Source organism: Capricornis sumatraensis, chromosome 11 (genome assembly GCF_032405125.1).
Source record: "Capricornis sumatraensis isolate serow.1 chromosome 11, serow.2, whole genome shotgun sequence".
Lineage (NCBI taxonomy): Eukaryota > Metazoa > Chordata > Mammalia > Artiodactyla > Bovidae > Capricornis > Capricornis sumatraensis.
The window spans coordinates 99,858,744-99,884,539 of NC_091079.1; the positions used below are offsets into that span (position 1 = coordinate 99,858,744).

At 43.4% G+C, this 25,796-nt stretch overlaps 1 protein-coding gene across 1 annotated transcript in view; it reads right to left on the bottom strand.

The window, feature by feature from the left end:
* Nucleotides 1-537: 537 nt before the first annotated feature.
* Nucleotides 538-25,796, bottom strand: part of TAF2 (TATA-box binding protein associated factor 2) — a 93,912-nt gene continuing 68,653 nt past the window's right edge. Inside the window, exons 23-26 of the mRNA XM_068984175.1 lie at nucleotides 25,451-25,680; nucleotides 23,406-23,511; nucleotides 20,914-21,036; nucleotides 538-2,010 (exon numbers count right to left, since the gene is read on the bottom strand). Coding sequence (XP_068840276.1) covers nucleotides 1,748-2,010; nucleotides 20,914-21,036; nucleotides 23,406-23,511; nucleotides 25,451-25,680 — 722 coding nt within the window. The 3' untranslated portion in view covers nucleotides 538-1,747. The remainder of the gene's footprint in view (nucleotides 2,011-20,913; nucleotides 21,037-23,405; nucleotides 23,512-25,450; nucleotides 25,681-25,796) is intronic.

Here is a 25,796-nt window from a genome sequence, read left to right on the forward strand (position 1 = left end):
GACGGGGGAGCCTGGTGGGCTGCCATCTATGGGGTCGCAGAGAGTCGGACATGACTGAAGCGCCTTCGCAGCAGCAGCAACTATAAATATGCATTTTCATTGTTTATATCCATCCACCAGGTTAAAGAGCAGAAAGCTCAGCATAGCAAGTGTGCCTCATGAGAAACATCCAACGTGGATCGCCAATTTAGAGAAACGCATAGCAAACCGCTCCTAGCACCATGCTTGCTATATAAGAGGCCACTAAATTACATTACTCATTGCTGACTTCATACCTCACATAGTTATTTTGAAATGTATCCTCCAATCATCTGAAAATACGTCTCTTCTGCTGAGAAAACTCTGTCCCCTCTGCCTACTGAAACCATCCTTCCTAACAGGGCCATCTCAAATCCTACCTATCCAAAAGCTCTCTTCAAACTTGTGAACAGGTATATTATATACACACAGAAAGAGAAAGGCAACAGAAGCTATAAGAAAATACAACGGCAAAATGATCAATTTAAAAAGTTATTTATTAAACAAGTATATTTAAGTCCAACATTACCAAATCCCTTTGAAACATCTATTCTGGGAAGAAGCATTCAGTCACACTTTCTAAATAATAAGGGGAATGATTAAAATAGAACAGGTATGAGCAACATTTTTAGGCAAACAATAAAGCACGTGGTAAATTTGGAAATTAAAAAAACCACACAAACATACAAACTATTGAAGTAGGAAACCAAAATGTTTTGTATGTTTTTTAAATACTGCTGGTATACTCACGCTGAGGGTCAAAATGTCTACATTTACGCTTATGAACAGCACATAAACACCTTTTTAAGGTACCATCGTTAGAGAAATAATTTTAGAATATGTATTAGGTGTATTAATTGTGCACATTTGGTAAACATGTTCTACATATGAATGTATTCACTTATACTTAATAAAAAAAGGAAGTTATAATTTAAACATCTTGATTTGAGAACCGTGGATTTGGTAGTTTTGTTAAATTCCAACAACATAATGACCAAATGTGCTATCAAAAAAGCCTTTTTTTTTTAAAGCTGCCTCTGAAAACTTCAGCATTGGTTTCTACAGTTAACAGATACACACAAAAACACGCAATAGAAGAGCCCTCTAGAAAAGGCTCCAGCATTCAGTAGTTCCAAATGGTGCTATACAATATTTCACTGGAAACAGTGGTTTTACCACAGGCTTGGCAGTAGCTTCTGTTTAAAACATAACTTTGTACCATCGTATCAATCAAAGGCTTTAAAACATAATTGACTTTGGCAGTACACACGGAGACCATGATGTGATGGGGGCTGCCCGTGCATGAGGCCCTGAGGAAGGGTCTGCTGTGCGTGTGTGTTTCCAGGAAGAAACCGGATGAGGTGGTTTACTCAGGATGATAAAACACATTTTCCTAATTAGGTTTCAACTGTATAAATAATATAAATCAAATATTTAGAACTTGAGTCTCTACAAGAGGTGACTTTTTCTATCATCTTCCCAGCTGATGATGCTGGTTCTGTACGCCCGTTCTGCACGCGGGGGAGCGGTCCCCGGCCTGTCTCAGTCTGTATACTGTTCTGCACGCGGGGGAGCGGTTCCCGGCCCCTCAGTCTGTATACTGTTCTGCACGCGGGGGAGCGGTCCCCGGCCGGTCTCAGTCTGTATACTGTTCTGCACGCGGGGGAGCGGTCCCCGGCCCCTCAGTCTGTATACTGTTCTGCACGCGGGGGAGCGGTCCCCGGCCGGCTCAGTCGGACAGGGACGGGGAGCGCGCGGACCTGCCGCCGGCGGGGCTGGGGAAGGCGAGCGGCGCCCGGGCCCGCTCTCGGCCGTCCCGCTTGTGCTTGTGCTTGTGCTTGTGCTTGTGCTTCTTCTTCTTCTTCTTGTGCTCGTGGTGGTGGTGGTGGTGGTGCTCGCCGTGCTTGGAGGACGCAGGCTCCTTGCCAAACACCGACAGCGGAGCTGCTGCGGCCGGATGCACGCTCATCTCCAGAGGGGGCTGCTCTTTACCTTCAAGGTGAGAAACACTCAAATGAATTCCTGTTGTAACAGGAAAGGGAACTCAAAGGGAGCTGGTGGCAGGACAGAAAAGACGACGGGCTCCTCGGGGTTCATCGCGCCCATGGAAGAAGCTAGGGATGGGAGAAGTATCCAACTGAGACATCCAGTCAGTTACACAGACCTAACTTTTTAGCACTGCGAGAAGGCAGTATTTCAATTCCTCGCACTCTATACAAATGATGACATAGACCAGTGTGCTATCAAACCATCTTCTGGAAATGAACACTTAATAGTTTAAAGTACCATGAAGCAACATGACCAGACGTGTCTGTTACAGATCAAGACCGACACTGGTCAACGGAGACACAGCTCCGGAACCACAGCTCTGCTCTGGGCTCGGGGCTGGGAAGGGCAGCTCTACAGGCAGGCGTGGTCCCCCTGCGCTCTGCAGACACAGGGCTGCTCGCAAATCAACCGCAAGCAAAGCTTTGCGGCAACCCTGCCTTCGGCCAGCCTAGTGGAGCCCTTCCCACCGGCACTTGCTCACTGTGTCACTGTCACGTTTTGGTAATTTTTACAGTATTTCAAAATATTTCCATCAGTGAAAAGACTGACTTGCTGAGGGCTCAGATGGTGGTTAGCATTTTTTGACTGAGGTATGTACACTTTGAAAGATACAACCCCAGTGCACACTTAACAGACAACAGTATAATATAAACATAACTTTCAGATGAAATGGAAAACATTCAGCATGTATTTTATCCCACCTAAAAATGGAGCAAATGTCTCTGAAGGTTCTTTCTGTTTCCAACGTTCTATGCATCCGGGGATCTATAATAGCGAGTAATGTACAGAATTTCCTGCTTCCTCCAGACGTGCAATCCTGGGGCCATACCCAGAGAATCCTCTCTCTGTGTGTTATCCTGGCTAATGGTACCACTTTACATGCAGCCAACTAAGAAAAGGGGCTTCCCTGGTAGCTCAGTGGTAAAGAATCTGCCCGCAATGCAGGAGATGTGGGTTTGATCCCTGGGTTGGGAACATCCTTTGGAGGAGGAAATGGCAACCACTCCAGGGACAGAGGAGCCTGGTGGGCTCCAGCCCATGGGGTCACAAGAGTAGGATGCAACTTGGCAACTAAATTACCGCCACCAGGAAAATAACGTGGAAGAATCATCTCAGAGCCTCTCCCTTGTAGACTAGCTGGCTACTGAGTCTCGTTTATTCTTACTTACCAGAATCTCTTAAATCTGCCCCTGTATCCTGTCTGTACTAACTCAGACCATCTCATCTCACTTGGATCAGAGTACTCACCTACTAACTGGTTTCTTCGCCTGAAGTGTCTTACACTTGAATCCACACCTTACACAGCTGCAGAGCAGTGGTTCTAAACCAGGGGCAACGTTTCTCCCCAGGGGCTGTCTGACAACGTCTGGAGACACTCTGGTTGTCAGAATTGGAGTGGGACAGCCCCCAACTGCAGACAATTCTCAGGGCCCAAAATGTCAATAGAGCTGGGGTTCAGAGGCCCTGCTGCGCAGCTCTGCTCCTAAAAACCCTGACCGTGATTACTTGTTTAAGAACTCAGGTAGTTCTACTGACAGAACAAAATCCTTAAGACTTCAGCGTGGGAATTTCTGTGCGAACGTGCATATAAATCCACTTTAATGTGCGTACACATATGTACACACACACACATGTATGTGTTTACCCAAACTAGACCAAGCGTTTCACTAAAATGGACTCGAATGCAGGAGTTTCTTTTCTTTTTTAAAGCATAAATTCTCAGAGCTAATTCTGATCCAATTCAGCCCCAAGCCATGTTTTTTGTTTTGTTGGTTTTTTTTTAACCAAAAGCAGCATCACCAGAGAATTTTTCTGAAGATCAACTTTTAGCACTAAGTTTACTGACAGTTTACAATCTGAATCTTGAATCTATCTTGTCTTTCACCATTCCTCTCTACGTGCCCTAGACGAGCCCTTTCACGGCCCTGTGTGTGTGTCTGTAAGCGCTACCCCTAGGCTTGGGACGGCCTTCCCTTACTTCTGGCCTGACCTGCACGCTCGTGTGGAAAGCAGCAGGAGCTACATGGGGACTGGGAGCGGCGGTGAGCTGGCCCTGGTCTCAGCTCTCCCGGAGTTCACAGGCTCGCAAAGAGGAGCGAGCATCCCCGGGAGGACCAGCAGAAAGGCAGAGGCAGAATCGAACAGGCGCACAGCTGGAGACCTCAGTCACTAGGGCAGCCTGAGCGAATCAGGGACGCACTGCTGCAAGGAAGTCACATTTAAGCTGCAATCTGAAGGAGGGGGAAGGAGAGGAAAAAACATGCAGGTTCTTCAGTGACTTAAAACAGCTCAAACATCATTTTGGAAGAAAATTTTCACCAAACTTCCCCAAAAGAATTAGCTTCTACAACATAATACAGATGAGGAAATTAAGACCCAGAGAAAGTAAGCAACTTGCCCACGGTGGTGCTGGGAAACCTGAGCCACAAAACCACTGCGCACACCCGCCTCTCTCTGGCCCCTCCCACGAGACGCAGCCCCTGGAGGGCGGGGCCTCACCGCTGTCTCTCCGGGCACCGCGCAGGATCCAGCATCCTCACTTCCCCACACCTGCTCAATGAAGGAATTAGTGTCACAAATTCATGTAACTGTTGTGTTTCTTTTTAAACAGGATGTCAGGTGAACTCAGCTGACAAAATGCAATTTGAAGGCCGCTGATTTTGAAGGGAGAGGAATCAGCTAAAACTGTTAGTTCAGAAACAGAAACAAGCTGTTAAAGGCCGTTCATTAGGCTGGCACTGGCGACTGTGCTCTCTTCGTGCCAGGCACTACTCCAGCATTTCGGGACAAGTGGATGGGCTTACACTCCTGTCCTCACAGATTATCCACACCCCGTACTACCACAGAATTACAGTTTTATATTCATGATGTTTTGAACGCTAACACAGTAACACAAAAAAAGGAGAGAGATTATACACAGGAGCTAGTCTGGGCCACTGGTATCTTTTGAATAACTGGTGCCCAGAAAAAGAAAAAAATTTGAGAGAGATCTGATTTACAGGTAAATATGCTACTATATACTTTTAATTTTCATTTCAAATGAACTACGTCACTATATTCTCAATTCTACAAATATGGGCATACAAGTCCCTACCTAACAGAATACACATAGCCAAGTGACAGGGGAAGTAATAAAGCCTCACAGATTCCTTTAACCCCTATCCATTACTTAGCCAGGCTACATCAACAGACTGCAAGGCTTCCCAACTGGCAGTCTGCACTGCTTGGAGTCTGAGGTCCTTTTCTTCACCGAGAGACATTTTACCATCCAATCCTAACACCTGCCAAGCTACTTGGATTGCAGAAAAGCCACTGGTTATACCGGGAACTGCACTTCCCGGTGGAGGCGACTGCCAAGCGTACAAGCGAGAGTCTTCCTTTCCAGGGGACACTGTTAACCACTTCAAAAGTAAAGTCAATCTCTTGTTTGGAGGTCTTACAACCTGCATTCAAGATACACCAACTATAAATCTTACATTTCTTGCATATCAAAACTACCAGATATCATCTCGTACTAGTCAAAATGGCCATCATAAAAACATCCACCAACAATATACGCTAGACAGGATGGGCACAGCGTGTGAACCCTCCTACCCTGCTGATGGGAACATAAGCTGGCACAGTCACGATGGAAAACAGTATGAAGGTTCTTTAAAAATCTAAAAACATAGCCCTCCCACTCCTGGGCACATACCCACGGAAAACGCGGTCTGAGAGGCTGCGAGCACCCATGGTCACTGCAGCGATGTCCACAGCAGCCAAGACCATGGAAGAACCTAAGTGTCCTGTTGGCAGAGGAACACATCAAGACGTGGTGCGTACACGCAACGGAATATTACTCAGCCGTGGAAAAGAAAGTCGTGATGCCATCTGCAGCAGCATGGATGGACCTGGAGACCATCATACTGAGTGAAGTAAGTCAGACAGAGAAAGAGAAATACTGTATGATATAGCTTATCTGCAGAATCTAAAAGGGATGATACAAAATGAACTTATTTACAAAGCAGAAATAGACTGAGAGACTTAGAGAACAAACTTCTGGCTGCTAGGGTGGGACAGCCGGGGACTCTGGGATGGAAGTCGATCCTGCTGGGTTTGAAGCAGACAGCTAACAAGGGTCTGCTTGGGCAGCGTGGGGAATTCTGCCAAACACTGTGTGACAACCTGAATGGGAGAAGTGAAAAAAAACAGATACATGTATGCGTATAAGTGAGCCACTCTGTGGACATGTGAAACTATTACAACACTGTTAATCAACTATCCTCTAACATAAAATAAAAAGTTAAAAAATATTAAACAAATCTTGCATTTCTCTCGATTAGCATAAAGTCTATTAAGAAGACAATGGATTAGCTAGGTCCAAGGATAAAGGTGTTAGGAACCAGGGCTTCTAGGACAAATGGCCGATTGCAGGTCTGGACAGAATATTTACAAGATGAGCCTGAAACATCAGGTATAATAGTAGAAAGGAAGTTAAAAGTCTACTCAAAAATTTAAGAGTCAACTTAAGGGTTTCTCACCAATCGAAGTTGGAAAAATTTGAATTTGATAAAGATAGTAACTTCTAATGACTAGAAGTGATTGATCACCACTGGAGGATGTTAGCCAATTTACTATTTTGAAACTGACTAAATACACAAAGAGAATCAAGTCTTTTTCTTTCCTTGGCTATATGAGCTATACCAATGGATAACAACAGACCACCCAGCTTCACAGAAATAATCAACTTATAAATAAAAACAGAAGGATGAATTAGAATGTCACACTCTTGCAATCCTTAATGAATTAATGGACTGATGCTTTGAATGTATTAGTGGTGAATCTCATATAAAAAGTCAGCTAGACACTGTATACTTCCAGATGGAAGAACATACCACCATCCATAAACCTGAATCCAATTAAGCTTCCAGATACAACTATAAATTTAAAGGAAATATAGAGGACTCTAATATTTTAATTGTATCACAATTAGCAAAACACAGACTTGAAAACTAAAGATCAAAACCCTGGTGTTTACAACAAATACATATTGTAAAGGGGGGAAAAGAAAAAAAACAATGGATTGGAAACTTTTAATTTTAAAGATGTAAAGGATGTATCTGTCAATTGCTTCTGTGGACAAGGATTCAAACAAATAAAGCACTAAAGATAAGGGCATTTATGAATGACTCAACTGGAATGTACACAATGACTGAATATTTAATGATACAAAAAACCTTTATATTTTAAAGTACAAGAATATTATCATGGCTATCAGTTGTTAAAGCCCTTATCTTTTACAGATACACACAGAATTATTTATCCATAAAATATGTGAGATTTGTTTCAAAATTATTGAGAAGGGTAGAAATGGGGTGGCTATAGATTAAACAAGACTGATCATTTCTGTAGCTAAGTAAAGGTTAGAGGAGGTTCTTTATACTAGTCTGACAACTTCACAGTTCTAATAGAATCATTTTTTAAAAAGAACAAGTTACAACAAATTAGCACTATCTGTAAAAATGTTAAATGCTCCTATTTTTAATTTAGAAAGTTCATTCCTAGAAACATACCCTACAAATGTGCTAATGCATAAGTGCAAAGAAATATATACAAAAATATTCACTAGAATAGAATATCAGATAAAACCTAGTATTACTCTATCATCATACTAACCTTCAGCTCTTAAGTTTTCATTTATATAGACAAGATATATTTTTTACTTGTTTAATTTCTTTTCTGAATAATTTTTAGCAGGTCTAATTCAACATGGTAAGAAAATACAACTTCTCTCTCATGTGAACCCATCTAACAGTCAGATTTGAGCTTACTTTCATACTAGCATCATGATGTAATAGTGACTCCACAGAATCGCTACTGGAAAAAATGCGTCTATTACCGTCCCCATGACATGGACAGTAACACGCACAACTCCACATACCCATCATTTTAGGGGTTTGCAGGATGCCTCAGCACTTGTCCTCTCAAGGTCAGGCAACATTCATTTAAAAGCTGACGAAGCCCCGCTGCTACTCACCCGAAACTAAAAGAACACTGCAAGCTGCCTAAACTCCCACAGAAACCAGAAATTAAAACCAAAGTTAATGGCAGCACTTTAGTGACGCAAAACATGTTTCTACTGCAGATAGACTCTTCAGGAAAAGAAGATAAAAGTAATTCACAATACTGTAGTCTGCCCATTTCAAGTTACAGACGAAGAACACAACAGATGGTCAGCTTTGTTGTTCCATCTAACATAAAATCTTTCCTAGAGGCCTCAGCAGTTCACTGTGGATAAGGGTTAGCTGCAGTCAATTTAACAAATGCAAAGCAAACAAAAAAGGTATTTAAGACAAACCTAATGTAGAAGTTTTCCAGCCCATTTGATAAAAGTGCTAGTAACAGTGAGTAACCTGCTAATTCCATTAAATTCATCACATTCGGTATCTGTTTACATTTAACACAAAACCTGCAGTTTCTGTTAGAAGTCTGAAGTCTGTTCTTCGGGCTCTTCAAATTTAAAAAAAAAGTGTAGAATTGTGTAATAATCTAAAGAAAAAAATCCAAGTCTTTTTTTAGTTTCAGAAGAAAGAACTCTAGCCTTTTTTTTTTTTTTTTAAAAGGATTTCTGAACCAGGACAGTGCCTTTCTGACTGTTAGGTAACCAGCAACCCCTTCTCAGCACTGCAGGAGCTCTGCTCCTCCCTCCCAGCAGAAACCCACCCCAGGGGTCCCCTCAGCCCCTCCTGCCACCCACCTCCCCTGCTCCCAGGGCAGCCCCAGGCGAGGGAGAGGAGGGGAGGGGCGCCGGGGGAGGGGAGAGGAGGGGAAGGGGCGCTGGGGGAGGGGAGGGGACAGAAGGGGGCGCCAGGCCGAGGAGAGGTGTGCACAGTGCACCCAGCCCCGCAGCCCTCCTCTGCAGCCCTCCTCCGATTCCCTCCCCAGCTCGGGAGAAGGTCAAGTTAAATGACAATGAACACTGCTGCTCCTCAGTTCTTACCCCAAATGGCAGAACTCACCAAACATGCTCTACCCCTGCCCTAAAACATTCCCCCGCAGGGATGGGGGAGCCTGGTGGGCTGCCATCTATGGGGTCGCACAGAGTCCGACACGACTGACGCGACTTAGCACCAGCAGCAGCAGCAGCCTGTGCAAGGAAAGGGAAACCGGCTTTGGGGGGAGGGGTTGGAGAGCACACCTTGACCTCTGCTCTCCTTGGCAGGGTCCATCCCTCCCAGATGATGTCTGCACACATCCCAGCTCTCAACAGACATCTGGCGGGCCAGCCCTAGGGCAGGCAGCTCAGAAACAGCAAGCAGTCTTAAGCGCCAAAGCAGACTGCCCGGCGCAACACAAAAGGGACCACCGGAATGGAAAGCAAATCCCAGCCTGAAGCGCATCAGTTAACTCTTTTTCTAAGAGAAGCTGGAAATGTGAATCTTTATCTGTGATTTCATTTTTAGTCACCTACTTCAAAAAATTTTTGTAAGAATTCTATAGCCCAATAAAAGGTGCCTTAGTTGGATGAGCTTGAATAAGGCCCTGCAAACCCACCTGTGAACTTTTATCTAGCATCACCAGAGATTAAGAGAGCTCCCAGGACCCCTCACCACTACCAGGAGCCTCCCTGCCAGAGCCCCAGGCCACGGTGGCTGCCACAGCAGGAGGCCCCAGCGTCTGCTCCTCTCTCACTGCCCTCATCCTCATCCTCTGGGCTGGGTTAGAGCTGTGCTGCTCACATAGCAAAATACAGAAGAGCTTTATGACCCGGATAATCACGATGGTGTGATCACTCAGCTAGAGCCAGACATCCTGGAACGTGAAGTCAAGGGGGCCTTAGAAAGCATCACTACCAACAAAGCTAGTGGAGGTGATGAAATTCCAGTTGAGCTGTTTCAAATCCTGAAAGATAATGCTGTGAAAGTGCTGCACTCAATATGCCAGCAAATTTGGAAAAGTCAGCAGTGGCCACAGGACTGGAAAAGGTCAGTTTTCATTCCAACCCCAAAGAAAGGCAATGCCAAAGAATGCTCAAACTACCGCACAATTGCACTCATCTCACATGCTAGTAAAGTAATGCTCAACATTCTCCAAGCCAGGCTTCAGCAATACGTGAACTGTGAACTTCCTGATGTTCAAGCTGGTTTTAGAAAAGGCAGAGGAACCAGAGATCAAATTGCCAACATCCATCGGATCATGGAAAAAGCAAGCGAGTTCTAGAAAAACATCTATTTCTGCTTTATTGACTATGCCAAAGCCTTTGACTGTGTAGATCACAATAAACTGGAAAATTCTGAGAGATGGGAACACCAGACCACCTGACCTGCCTCTTGAGAAACCTGTATGCAGGTCAGGAAGCAACAGTTAGAATTGGACATGGAACAACAGATTGGTTCCAAATAGGAAAATGAGTACGTCAAGGCTGTATATTGTCACCCTGCTTATTTAACTTATATGCAGAGTACATCATGAGAAACGCTGGGCTGGATGAAGCACAAGCTGGAATCAAGATTGCCGGGAGAAATATCAATCACCTCAGATATGCAGATGACACCACCCTTATGGCAAAAGTGAAGAGGAACTAAAAAGCTTCTTGATGAAAGTGAAAGAGGAGAGTGAAAAAGCTGGCTTAAAACTCAACATTCAGAAAACGAAGATCATGGCATCCGGTCCCATCACTTTATGGGAAATAAGACAGGGAAACAATGGCAGATTTTATTTTTCAGGGCTCCAGAATCACTGCAGATGGTGACTGCAGCCATGAAATTAAAAGACACTTACTCCTTGGAAGGAAAGTTATGACCAACCTAGACAGCATATTAAAAAGCAGAGACATTACTTTGCCAACAAAGGTCTGTCTAGTCAAGGCTATGGGTTTTCCTGTGGTCATGTATGGATGTGAGAGTTGGACTGTGAAGAAGGCTGAGCGCTGAAGAGTTGATGCTTTTGAACTGTGGTGTTGGAGAAGATTCTTGAGAGTCCCTTGGACTGCAAGGAGACCCAACCAGTCCATTCTGAAGGAGATCAGCCCTGGGATTTCTTTGGAAGGAATGATGCTAAAGCTGAAGCTCCAGTACTTTGGCCACCTCATGCGAAGAGTTGACTCACTGGAAAAGACTCTGATGCTGGGAGGGATTGGGGGCAGGAGGAGAAGGGGACGACAGAGGATGAGATGGCTGGATGGCATCACTGACTCGATGGACGTGAGTCTGACTGAACTCCGGGAGTTGGTGATGGACAGGGAGGCCTGGCGTGCTGCGATTCCTGGGGTCGCAAAGAGTCAGACCTGACTGAGGAACTGAACTGAGTGCCCTTTCTCTTAGAAACACTGTTACACATAGTAGCTGGGTTTGATACTTCTATTCTTCTGTATAGTGTAAGTTAAAAAGGGTTTTCCTTGGCTAGTTTGGGAACGTTACCTATCAAATACAACATGTCTACCAGAAACCTGTTTTTAGAATTCCAAATAAAATACAGGTATGAGTTAAACTTTTGGAACGCTATCATTTGTAGTATCAATGTTTTCTAAACTCTGATAACGTCACTGATGAATTTTAAGATGTGCTCAGTGGTCACTGCCGCTTCGCTGGTGGCTCAGAGGGTGAAGAACATGCCTGCACTGCAGAAGAGCCCTGGTCTGACCCCTGCGTCAGGAAGAATCCCTGAAGGAGGGAACGACTACCGACTCCATCATTCTTGCCTTAAGAATTCCACGGACAGAGGAGCCTGGCACGCTACAGCCCATGGGGTCGCAAGGAATCGCTCACGACTGAACGACTAACCGTTTCAGTGGTCAGAGCGCACAGCACAAATATATTTAAGGGAAACTGCAAAGGCAAATTAAAGAATATATTCAAAATTAAGTTTTACAGATCAGTCCATGTAACACACTGGTGACGTAAGGGACCCGACCCTGAAGCCACCAGGGCCACAGTGTCAGCGCTCCCCTGCTCCTCACGACGATGCTCTTATCGCCTCTCCAGTCTTCCCACGTGATGCTACGAGAACTAAAAACTGTAAAGAGATTCCAAAAAAGGTAAAAATGAAGCAATATGAAACAGTGACACAAAGGTACACTTAACGGCGTTAAGATCTGCTTCTATATATAGGCTAGTATGCCATATCGCTAGGAAAAACCAAACAAACATGCTTGGATTTTTCACTAGACTAAGAATTTATTAGACAGAATTTATTTTCCTAAAGGCATGGAAGGTAGGTGGAAGTGTCACTCTCCAATTATATCAGATTGAGGTTTGAAATGCCCTAAGTGTTATCATTTTAAAACGATGTAGAAAAATTTTCATGTCTGATAAAATCTTAATAAGTATAAGAAAGCAAAATTACTCTAAACCCCAAACAAAACCAGAGAATATAAAATTGGCAAGGGAAGGCCAAGCACTGTCAAGATTCATGTATTAAAGGTAAGTGCTAAAGTCTTCAGCTAACTTCCTCCTGAAATACACTCTGTGAGCAACTGTTTCAATAAATGATGACAGCATACACAGAGACACGGCTGCCAGCAGCCTGAGGCCTCAGAGAGCACACACACACACACACACACACACACACACACACACAGACTTGGGCAACCAGCAGCCGAGGCCTCAGAGAGAGCACACACACACACACACACACGGGCAACCAGCAGCCGAGGCCTCAGAGAGAGCGCACATGCACATGCACACGCACACGCGCACACACACACACACACACACACAGACACGAGCAACCAGCAGCCGAGGCCTCAGAGAGCACACACACACGCACAGAGAGGCGGCCGCCAGCAGCCAGGGCCTGAGACCCCTGGGCCCTGCGGGGCCACTTCTGTTCAGTCTTCTACTCCTCCCAGCTGGCTCCTGAGCTCCTCAAGGCAATAAACAGTTCCTCTTCTGTTTACATGATTAAAAACATGGTTTATGTAAGCAAGATCCATCGGCTGGCATTGGGAAGCCTGACTAATGACTTTTGGAAAAACTATTTTTTTAAAAATGATTTTGCTTATGTATCTTGTTTTTACTCCCTGTCCGTCCAAAATCTGAAGGCCGAGTCTCTCTTCATCAGCATCACTTGTTTACTCTATCTGGATGACAATCTTCATTTTGTAAGAACAAGAACAGAGTAAACAGAAGACAATGTAAAACAGTCAAGTTGGGGAACAATCGCATCGGAACGGAATTCTGTTGGAAACCTAAGTCCAGTAAGTATGAAATAATTTAAAAGACAAAATATGTTAGGCTTCTAGGTATATAGAGCATCAAGTCCTCATGACTGATCATGAATGATCAACTGTGAAAACTGTCATGGGGAGGGTGAGAGGAGAAATAAGTTGACTATTTTATAAAATTATAAAGGTATAAATTTGACAGTTTCTAGGGAAGCTGACATTTTTCAAACTAGAATATTCTCTGAAAGAGCACTGCAAGGAAGGAGTAAAATGTTACATCATAGGTATCTTTAAACAGCCTAACGCAGCGCTGGAGCGACAAGCGGCCGAGAGGAGATACCCCACGTCCAAGGTCAGAGACACCCCAGTAAGACGGCAGGCACTGAGAGATGGCATCAGAGGGCAGACAGACAGAAACCACAGTCACAGACAACTAGCCAATCTGATCACACAGACCACAGCTTGTCTAACTCAATGAAACCATGAGCCATGCCCTGTAGGGCCACCCAAGACGGGCGGGTCATGGTGGAGAGGTCTGACAGAATGTGGTCCACGGAGAAGGGAATGGCAAGCCACTTCAGTATTCCTGCCTGAGAAGCCCATGAACAGTATGAAAAGGCAAAAAGATAGGACCCTGAAAGATGAACTCCTCAGGTCGGGAGGTGCCCAATATGCTACTGGAGATCAGTGGAGAAATAACTCCAGAAAGAATGAAGGGATGGAGTCAAAGCAAAAACAATACCCAGTTGTGGATGTGACTGGTGATAGAAGAAAGATCTGATGCTGTAAAGAGCAATATTCCATAGGAACCTGGAATGTCAGGTCCATGAATCAAGGCAAATTGGAAGCGGTCAAACAGGAGATGGCAAGAGTGAACGTCGACATTCTAGGAATCAGCGAACTAAAATGGACTGGAATGGGTGAATTTAACTCAGATGACCATAATAACTACTACGGTGGGCAAGAATCCCTAAGAAGAAATGGAGTAGCCCGCATAGTCAACAAAAGAATCCAAAATGCAGTGAAGTGAAGTGAAGTCGCTCACTCGTGCCCGACTCTTTGTGACCCTCAGGATAGTAGCCTGCACCAAGCTCCTCCATCCATGGATTTTCAAGGCAAGAAGTACTGGAGTGGGTTGCCATTTCCTTCTCCAGTACTTCTCCAAAATGCAGTACTTGGATGCAATCTCAAAAATGACAGAATGATCTCTGTGCGTTTCTAAGGCAAACCATTCAATATCACAGTGATCCAAGACTATACCCGCAACAGTAACTTTGAAGAAGCTGAAGTTGAATGGTTTTATGAAGACCTACAAGACCTTTTAGAACTAACACTCAAAATAGATATCCTTTTCATTATAGGGGACGGGAATGCAAAAGTAGGAAGTCAAGAAACGCCTGGAGTAACAGGCAAATTTGGCCTTGGAGTACAGAATGAAGCAGGGCAAAGGCTCACAGCATTAAGCTAAGAGAATGCCCTGGTCATAGCAAACACCCTCTTCCAACAACACAACAGAAGGCTCTATACATGGACATCACCAGATGGTCAACACCAAAATCAGATAGATTATACTCTTTGTAGCCAAATATGGAGAAGCTCTATACAGTCAGCAAAAGCAAGACCGGGAGCTGACTGTGGCTCAGATCATGAACTCCTTATTGCCAAATTCAGACTTAAATTGAAGAAAGTGGAGAAAACCACTAGATCATTCAGGTATGACCTAAATCAAATCCCTAATGATTATACACTGGAAGTGAGAAATAGATTTAAGGGACTGGATCTGATAGACAGACTGCCTGATGAAGTATGGACAGAGGTTCATGACACCGTACACAAGAGAGGGATCAAGACCATCCCCATGGAAAAGAAATGCAAAAAAGCAAAATGGCTGTCTAAGGAAGCCTTACAAATAGCTGTGAAAAGAAGGGAAGCAAAAAGCAAAGGAGAAAAGGAAAGATATATCCGTTTGAATGCAGAGTTCCAAAGAATAGCAAGGAGAGATAAGAAAGACTTCCTCAGTGATCAATGCAAACAAATAGAGGGAAAAAAATGGGATGAGAAAGACTTAAGAGATACCAAGGGAACACTTCAAGCAAAGATGGGCTCGATAAAGGACAGAAATGGTATGGACCTAACAGAAGCAGAAGATATTCAGAAGAGGTGGCAAGAATATACAGAAGAACTGTACAAAAAAGATCTTCATGACACAGATAATCACGATGGTGTGATCACTCACTTAGAGCCAGACAACTGGAATGTGAAGTCAAGCGGGCCTTAGGAAGCATCACAATGGACAAAGCTAGTGGAGGTGGTGGAATTCCAGTTGAGCTATTTCAAATCCTAAAAGATGATGCTGTGAAAGTGCTGCACTCAATATGCCAGCAAATCTGGAAAACTCAGCAGTGGCCACAGGAGTAGAAAAGGTCAGTTTTCATTCCAACCCCATAGAAAGGCAATGCCAAAGAATGTTCGAACTACCACACAATTGGACTCATCTCACACGCTAGTAAAGTAATGCTCAACATTCTCCAAGCCAGGCTTCAGCAATATGTGAACTGCGAGCTTCCAGATGTTCGAGCTGGATTTAGAAAAGGCAGAGGAACCAGAGATCAGGGGATCATCAAAAAAGCAAGAGAGTTACAGAAAAACATCTATTTCTGCTTTATTGGCTATGCCAAAGCCTTTGTGTGGATCACAACAAACTGTGGAAAATTCTGAAACAGATGGGAATACCAGGACACCTGACCTGCCTCTTGAGAATCTATATGCAGGTAAGGAAGCAACAGTCAGAACTGGACATGGAACAACGGACTGGTCCCAAATAGGAAAAGGAGTACATCAAGGCTGTATATTGTCACTCTGCTTATTTAACTTATATGCAGAGTACATCATGAGAAACGCTGGGCTGGATGAAGCACAAGCTGGAATCAAGACTGCCGGGAGAAATATCAATAACCTTAGATATGCAGATGATCCCACCCTTATGGTAAACATGAAGAAGAACTAAAGAACTTCTTGATGAAAGTGAAAGAGGAGAGTGAAAAAGTTGGCTTAACGGTCAACATTCAGAAAACGAAGATCATGGCATCTGGTCCCAACACTTCATGGGAAATAGATGGGGAAAGAGTGGCAGACTTTATTTTGGGGGGCTCCAAAATCACTGCAAATGGTGACCGCATCCATGAAATTAAAAGATGCTTACTTCTTGGAAGGAAAGTTATGACCAACCTAGTGAGTGAATGAAGTTGCTCAGTCGTGTCTGACTCTTTGCAACCCCATGGACTATAGCCCACCAGGCTTCTCCGTCCATGGGATTCTCCAGACAAGAATACTGGAGTGGGTTGCTATTTCCTTCTCCAGGGGATCTTCCCAGCCCCGGGATTAACCCAGTCTCCCGCATTGGAGGCAGACGCTTTAACCTCTGAGCTGTCAGGGAAGCCTTGACCAACCTAGACAGCATATTAAAAAGCAGAGACATTATTTTGCCAACAAAGGTCTCTCTAGTCAAGGCTATGGTCCTTCCAGTGGTCATGTATGGATGTGAGTTGGACTCTAAAGAAAGCTGAGCACAGAAGAATTGATGCTTTTGAACCGTGGGAGAAGGTTGGAGAAGACTCTTGAGAGTCCTTTGGACTGCAAGGAGGTCCAACCAGTCTATCCTAAAGGAGATCAGTCCTGGGTGTTCACTGGAAGGACTGATGTTGAAGCTGAAACTCCAATACTTTGGCTACCTGATGCGAAGAGCTGGCTCATTTGAAATGACCCTGATTCTGGGAAAGAATGAAGGCAGGAGAAGAGGATGACAGAGGATGAGATAGTTGGATGGCACCACTGATTCGATGGACATGAGTTTGGGTGGACTCTTGGGAGTTGGTGATGGACAGGGAGGCCTGGCGTGCTGCAGTCCATAGGGCTGCAAAGAGTTGGACACGACTGAGTGACTGAACTGAACTGAGCTGAAATGGCATGCTGCTGCTGAGTCGCTTCAGTCGTGTCCAACTCTGTGCGACCCCATAGACGGCAGCCCACCAGGCTCCGCTGCCCCTCGGATTCTCCAGGCAAGAACACTGGAGCAGGTTGCCATTTCCTTCCCCAATGCATGAAAGTGAAACGTGAAAGTGAAGTCGCTTGATCGTGTCCTACTCTTTGCGACCCCATGGACGGCAGCCCACAGGCTCCTCTGTCCATGGGATTTTCCAGGCAAGAGCACTGGAGTGGGGTGCCACTGCCTTCTCTGGAAATGGCATAATAGGGGACAATTTTTACCCCTCTTCTCTACGATTTCAAAGTTGTATATAATAGGAGCATATTATTTTTGAAATAGCACAAAGTGTAATTTTAAAGTCTTTAAGTCAAAGTAATTTTAAGGAAGAAATATGAAGCTGGAGAAAGCAGGCTCTGTGACTTAAGAGTACACTCCAAAGTGACAGTAAACGAAATAGTACGGTGCTGGCACAAAGACAGAAATATAAATCAATGGAACAGGATAAACGTCCAGAAATAAACCCTTGCGCCTACAGTCAATTAACTTGTGACAAAGGAGGCCAGAATATACAATGGAGAAAAAAGATAGTCTTTTCAGTAAGTGGTGCTGAGAAAACTGGGCTCCCTATAAAATAATGAAATTAAACCATTCTCTAATACCAAATATAACAGCAAACTCAAAATGGATTAAGGATCTAAATGTAAGACCAGATACCATCCCACGCTGAAGGTCAGGAACGGCAGCGGGAGGAGATACCCCTCATCCAAGGTAAGGAGCAGCGGCTGCGCTTTGCTGGAGCAGCCGTGAGAGATATCCCATGCCCAAGGTAGGAGAAACCAGAATAAGATGGTAGGTGTTGCAAGAAGCATCAGAGGGCAGATATACTGAAACTATACTCACAGAAAATTAGTCAATCTAATCACACTAGGACCACAGCCTTGTCTAACTCAGTGAAACTAAACCATGCCCACGGGGCAACCCAAGACTGGCGCGTCATGGTGGAGAGGTCTGACAGAATGTGGTCCACTGGAGAAGGGAATGGCAAACCACTTCAATATTCTTGCCTTGAAAACCCCGTGAACAGTAGGAAAAGGCAAAATGATAGGATACTGAAACAGGAACTCCCCAGGTCATTAGGTGCCCAATATGCTACTGGAAATCAGTGGAGAAATAACTCCAGAAAGAATGAAGGGATGAAGCCAAAGCAAAAACAATACCCTTCTGTGGATGTGACTGGTGATAGAAGCAAGGTCCGATGCTGTAAAGAGCAATATTGCATAGGATCCTGGAATGTCAGGTCCATGAATCAAGGCAAATTGGAAGTGGTCAAACAAGAGATGGCAAGAGTGAACGTCGACATTCTAGGAATCAGAGAACTAAAATGGACTGGAATGGGTGGATTTAACTCAGATGACCATTATATCTACTACTGCGGGCAGGAATCCCTCAGAAGAAATGGAGTAGTCATCATGGTCAACAAAAGAGTCCGAAATGCAGTACTTGGATGCAATCTCAAAAATGACAGAATGATCTCTGTTCATTTCCAAGGCAAACCATTCAATATCACGGTAATCCAAGTCTATGCCCCAACCAGTAACGCTGAAGAAGCTAAAGTTAACGGTTCTATGAAGACCTACAAGACCTTTTAGAACTAACATCCAAAAAAGATGTCCTTTTCATTATAGGGGACGGGAATGCAAAAGTAGGAAGTCAAGAAATGCCTGGAGTAACAGGCAAATTTGGCCTTGGAATGCGGAATGAAGCAGGGCAAAGACCAATAGAGTTTTGCCAAGAAAATGCACTGGTCATAGCAAACACCGTCTTCCAACAACACAAGAGAAGACTCTACACATGGACATCACCAGATGGTCAACACCGAAATCAGATTGATTATATTCTTTGCAGCAAAAGATGGAGAAGCTCTATACAGTCAACAAAAACAAGACCAGGAGCTGACTGTGGCTCAGATCATGAACTCCTTATTGCCAAATTCAGACTCAAATTGAAGAAAGTAGGGAAAACTGCTAGACCATTCAGGTATGACCTAAATCAAACCCCATATGATTATGCAGTGGAAGTGAGAAATAGATTTAAGGGCCTAGATCTGATAGATAGAGTGCCTGATGAACTATGGAATGAGGTTCGTGACATTCTACAGGAGACAGGGATCAAGACCATCCCCATGGAAAAGAAATGCAAAAAAGCAAAATGGCTGTCTGGGGAGGGCTTACAAATAGCTGTGAAAAGAAGAGAGGTAAAAAGCAAAGGAGAAAAGGAAAGATATAAACATCTGAATGCAGAGTTCCAAAGAACAGCAAGAAGAGATAAGAAAGCCTTCTTCAGTGATCAATGCAAAGAAATAGAGGAAAAGAATAGAATGGGAAAGACTAGAGATCTCTTCAAGAAAATGAAAATGAGAGAATGACCGTAGACGGAGCACTCTGGGACATAAATCACAGCACCATCTTTTTGTATCCTTTCCTAGAGTAATGGAAACAAAAGCAAAAATAAACAAATGGGACTTAAGGTTTTGCACAGCAAATGAAAAGACAACGTACAGAATGGGAGAAAATATTTGCAAACTATGTGACTGACAAGGGATTAATTTCCCAAATATACAAACAGCTCACATAGATCAGTGTCAAAAAAACTAACAGTTCAGTTAAAAAACTGGGCATAAAATCTAAATAGACACCTGCGTGAAAAAGACATACAGATGGCCAACAGGCACATGAAAAATGTTTAAGATAACTAATTATTAGAGACATGTAAATAAAAACTAAAATGAGGTATCACTCCACTCCAGTTGGAATAACCATCATCAGAAGTCTACATACATTAAATGCTAGAGAGGGTGTGGAGAAAAAAGAACCCTCCCACAGTACTGATGAGAATATAAATTAGTAGAACTACCATGGAGAACAGTATGGAGGTTACTTAGAAAACTAAACAGAGTTACCATATGATTCAGCAATCCCGCTCCTGGGCATATATGTGGAGAAAAGCATAATTCCAAAAGATACATGCACTCCAGTGTTCATTAGCAACACTATCTACAGTGACTAAGACACGGAAGCAACCTAAGTACCCAGTGACAAATGGATGGCTAGAGATGTGGACTGCAATGGACCACTACTCAGCCACGAAAAAGAGCAAAATCATGCCATCTGCAGCAACACGGATGGCCCCAGAGATGATCACACTGAGTGAAGAAGGCAGAGAAAGACCAATGTACGATATGATTCATATGTGCGATATATATATACTGATACGCCAATGAACTTATTTACAGAACAGAAACAGACCCACAGACATAGAAAACAAGTCTGTAGTTACCACAGGGGAAATGGGGGAAGGCAGAGACTAGGAGCGTGGGATGAACAGACACGCTGTGACACAGAAGACAGATAGCCGGCAAGGGCCTACTGCACGCACAGCACAGCGACCAACACCCAGCACTCTGTAACAAGCCACATGCTCTGGGGAAGAACGCATATACGTTTAGCAGAAGCAGTGTGCTGCCCGTCTCTGAAGCTAGCAGAACACTGCGAATCAAAAGTAATTCAAAAAAGTATACATGCAGCTTGTATTTGAAGAAAGAAGTCTGTTGGACAATACCGTAATGAAAGTCCTCAGAGCTGTAGTTTGATAAAGAAACTTTATGAAGCTCACAGCTTCGTTCTTGAGTAAAGTGACAGCGACAGTAACCGTGCGTTACCTGTCCCCTTCCGTGGGAGCTCCATGTTCCACTGGGGCTTTGTGGTGGGCGTGCCGTCACAGCCTGCTGAGTGCTGGGGCGTCAGAGCAGATCGTGAGTTAGCTGGCCGATATTTGGAGAGCCCTAAGATGCAAAAAGAGGAAAACCGGGGATTTCTTTCTTTACTTCCCCAAAGAAGAAAACAGTCTGCCTTAAAAGCAGTCTCAGTTCAACAGTAAACTCTGATAATAAAAAGAACGCTGCTTTCAAAGCTGCTGGAGATCCCATCGGACCTGCTCCTTTGTCGGGGCTCTAACAGACTTGCGTTTGAGAAGAATGAACATTCAGGAAAGACCGTCCACCTGGCTGAGCTGCTCAACATGCAAACCGGAGTCCATGTTCTGGAGCAGAACCATGTCATGCACGGTTTTTATTATTTACGTGGAACTTTGCATAGAGTTAAGCATGCCTGTTCTCCCCAAAATTTATTAATAAATTCCATTACAATATTTAACTAACAGATCAAAATAATCTAGGGATTATAAAGATATTTGAAACATGAAATGTTATAATGGTGAAACATGAAGAGCACTGTCGTACCAGGATACCCAGGTTCTAATGCCAAATCATCCAAAAATTAGAGATCCAGTCCAGGTAAGACAGTTCTTTGTTTGTGTCTCATTTTTCCTTTGTCAAATGGAAAATTGGATTTGGATCTAGCACTGAGTTGGCTATTACTTGGGTATGTCATTGAGGGCAAATTATTTAATATATCTCTGCTTAAATTTACTTATCCATAAAATGGACAGAACAGAAAAATAATTGTTAATGATTTGATTATGATTATGAAAGCCAAAGAATTCATCATCTTTCAGTTTTCAAATATAATCAGGTTCATATTCTCTCTGATGCCAGTTCTCAAATTCTACTGGTTCACCCCAGGTTACTAAAGAGTAAAAAGTAATTCAGGTCTTACAAACAAAACTAAACAAAAAACCAAACAAAAAGCATACCCCGGTGGGTAAGGGAGAGTTGCACAAATGTAACATGTTTTAAAAAAACCATTCAAACACAAAGATCACAAAAGATAACCACATCCAGCATGAAGTATAAATAGGATTTTCCAGTAAAAAGAAACAGGAATAGTACCTACTCCTAACACATAAAGAGAAACAGTCATATTCATAATTAAAGAAATATATCATAAACTTGAATTATAATGAGAATCATAATTAATAATCATTTAAAATGGTAATTATAGTTAATTATCAAGTTACCACAATGACAATAAAACAGTATCTGGAGTACAAAGCATGATGATAAATACTGATGAATTACATCTTTACGTATCAATATGGGTGAGTTTCAGGAGCATAACGTTCAGTGAAAAAAAGCCAAGTCATATTGAGAATCACACAGTTTTCACATAATTCAAAAACTAAACGCAAAGTAAACATATAGATCATGTATCTGTGTGGTACACTATACAGAAAAGCAACAGAATGTTGAAGGAAAAACGGCCGAGACACCATTTACTTACTCGCAATGCACAGGGGAACAGCATCAGGAGAGAAGCAGAGAGTGGCCGGAGAACGGAGAATGCCACGGGTTAGCGGGGTGGGGGTGAGGGGGGGCCACCAAGACCTGCTTCACTACTTACTGTACTTCACAGCCACGACCAAGTTACACCAAAGCTTCATTTTTGAAAACCTGGAAATGCTGATGATGTGAACTAGGCATAATCTCTTCAGAAAGCGTTATGGTGGTAACACCAAGAGCATGAAAATCCTCTGAAGATAAGCACCTCACAATGAAGCTAAAATTAACCTTTTTACCAAAAATATATTTAAGGGGTTTATCCCAAGCATAATTTGACAATAAAGAAGCTTCTGTATGAAGACACTCAGAGAGAATTACTTGCATAAAAATAAAATCTGAAACAAATGCCTGCCCACAGGGAAATAATAAGGTAAATTAAAGTGTATAAACTCAGTACTGTCTCAGGTAATATTTTCAATAGAAAAGATGATGATGTTTGAGAGATGCATGCAAAAATCTACAATATGACAAATTACATGGAACAAGCAGTCAGGAAAATAAAGTAGTTGCGTTATGGGCTGCATTCGTTGTAGTCAAGAAGTTTTCTATATAATTACAGTTACATTATTTTTTAAAAAACAGATCTATTTTATTTTGAGATTAAGTCTAAACTTCAAAAAACAAACAAACAAAAAACAAATTAAAGCTACTGGAGGGAATCTGATGAATGGATTTTTTCAAAGAACAGATCTAGAAGTAAGCCAAATATTTAAAAAGAAACAAAACAAAGTAGAAAATCAAAAGAAATACTTTATTCCTTTGCTGATATGTGTTATCTGATACAGTCTAGCATTCCACCCTGGCTGCCTCTGAACTTTACAGTTATTCTCTTGACAATAGAGCGACACCCCCTCACACAGTGGCACCGAGCAGACTCTCTCCACCACCCCGGTGAACGCAGTACACCACCTTACCTGGAGTTGACGGCCTTTCAAGCATGTTTAGATGATGGGAAATGAATGCCTGGCTATCATGAACAGTATCCATATCAATCTCTTCTTCCTCTTGAGAACTTGAAAACTGTAACACAAAACAAAAGAGGAAAGAAGCCACTGTATCACTTTCTGTCTGGATTTCTGCTCTCAGGAGAAGCAGCAGAAAAGCCGCAGGATACAGCCCCAAAACATTTAAAAGGAAAAGTAGTCTCCTTCCCAAAAAGCATTAAGAGAAAGAGATGATGCGGCCCAGCCTCCAAAGAAGCTGACTGGGATGACTGGAAGTGCACCAGCGGCTGAGGCCTGCCCTGCGCTGTGGCGAGAAGCAGTGAGCTGTGCAGGCTGTGCACACAGAGCTCCTCCCCCAGACAGAGAAGACGCGTGTGGCAACAGAAGTCTGACTGTCGGCTGGAGCGTCTTAGCTGGACATGTGAGTTCTTTTATGACTTAGGCTGTCCCACCTGTTCCTGCGAAGGGAAAGCCACTGCGAGTAGTCACAAGGGGGTAAAGAAGGTGAGCGCCCTACGCTGCTCATACAGGTGTAGCCTGTATGTCTTACTCTGATTTTGAGTTTGACTTTACTGCTATCCTCATTCTTCTCCAGTATTTGACCAGGCTCTAGTGGGGACCCCAGTGGTGTGTCAGCCTTCCTCTTCACTCCCTGCTGATGAGCTGACATATTACATGAGGCTTCCTTGGCAAGGTGATCATCTTCCTGTGGCAATATTCAAGATCAAAATTAGATTCCTGAAGACAAGTAGCTCATGTCATAGCTGAAAACTAAGACCTACAGCAACCATGCAGATTAGAACCTGCCCAGTGCCTGAAAGTTGTCAGCAACGGGCTAGAAACAAACCTCACCCGCCCCTGTCTGCTGGTCTTTCTGGGAGGAGAAGGGAGATATGAAAGGGAACTTTTAAAACTTTCCCCAGAGCATATATCTTTTGGTGTCATTTTCTCCTCTTATCCTAAAGACTCCAAGTATGAAAGTGGATAAATCAACATATATGGACAAGAATTATAAATATATTCATTTCCACTGGCTTATCAACAGTCAGATACAAAAGAGCTCTTTAACGAGACTTTTTTTTTTCCTATGAAAAGATTTGTCTTACTTTTTCATAACCCAAACTCTAGGATACATTTTAAATTTACAAAAATAAGTATGATTATATTTCAGAAAATCTAGGTGAATAATTTCTTTTAAATGACTATTACTAACTAGCATAAAGAGAAATTTAAGCTTTAAAGTGTCAAGACACCAGTAGGGTACTGCCAGGCAAGTAATCTGGTCTCAATATTGGTGAAAAACGAAGCCTGAAGCACTGGGGACATTGTGTCACCAATGAGCAAGAGGCTCCTGGAAAACGTTCTTTAAATTACAGTATGAAGGCCTTTCTACAATACAGTCTCATAATTTCATAATGCAGAGTTGGCAATAAAAGTTTCTGTGAAAGCAAACACATACATATATACATAAACTAAAAAACACATAATGCATTTCTCCTCCCCCCGTGAGCAGCTTACATGTTCACTGGGCCATTCATCATTATCCACTTATTTACTAATGATTCAATAAGCAGTTGTCAGGCACTTCTCAAAAATGTTTAGAATGAGGCTATTAATGCAAAGTAGCAAAAAAAGAGATAAATGTCAAGGTCCTGTGTTCAAAACAGCCTGCCACGACAGTGTACAGACAAGTTCGGTTAATACATAATTGGTTAAATGTTCAAATTTCTACTACTCAAAGGAGATACTTTATGCACAAGCACATAAAGTCACTGTCATCACAAGAGCAGTGAGTGGCCTGGCGTCACAACATCTGCATGCTGCCGTTACGCAGCCGTCAGCAGCGCTCCAGACACTGTCAAGTGCTAAGACAGTGTCAGCCAGCACTTCTTAAAATGGTGCGAGAAGCTGTGAGTGGCTCTAAAATCCTCTAGCTCTAAAGAAACAATTCTCCTCTTTGGAGCTCTAAATAAGACGACTATTGCTACTTTTTCCACATGGCGTGTGCTTCTTACAGGGTTCTGGAATCCAGCTAGCTGTGCATGGCTGCTTGGGTTCACTGCAGCTTCTTGGTTGCCTGCTATGGCCTCTGGAATGATGGTTGGATTCAAGACAGCTTTCTTCTCTTTCAAATTGAGGACCAAGCCAAGTTCTGGCAAGGGTAGGCAGGAAGGTCTGCTGAGGCCAAAAAGCGTGAAGTACAGGTCCACAGCCCCGCACCGCAGCCTCCAGTCGTGGGAAGCGCCTAGGGAGCAACCGACAGCGATAGCAAGGTCAGCGTGCACATCTACCCATATGTGTCCAGACGCCCAGAGCCTGGACAGACGGAAGGGAAGAGAGGAGTGTGACGCCTAAAAGGAG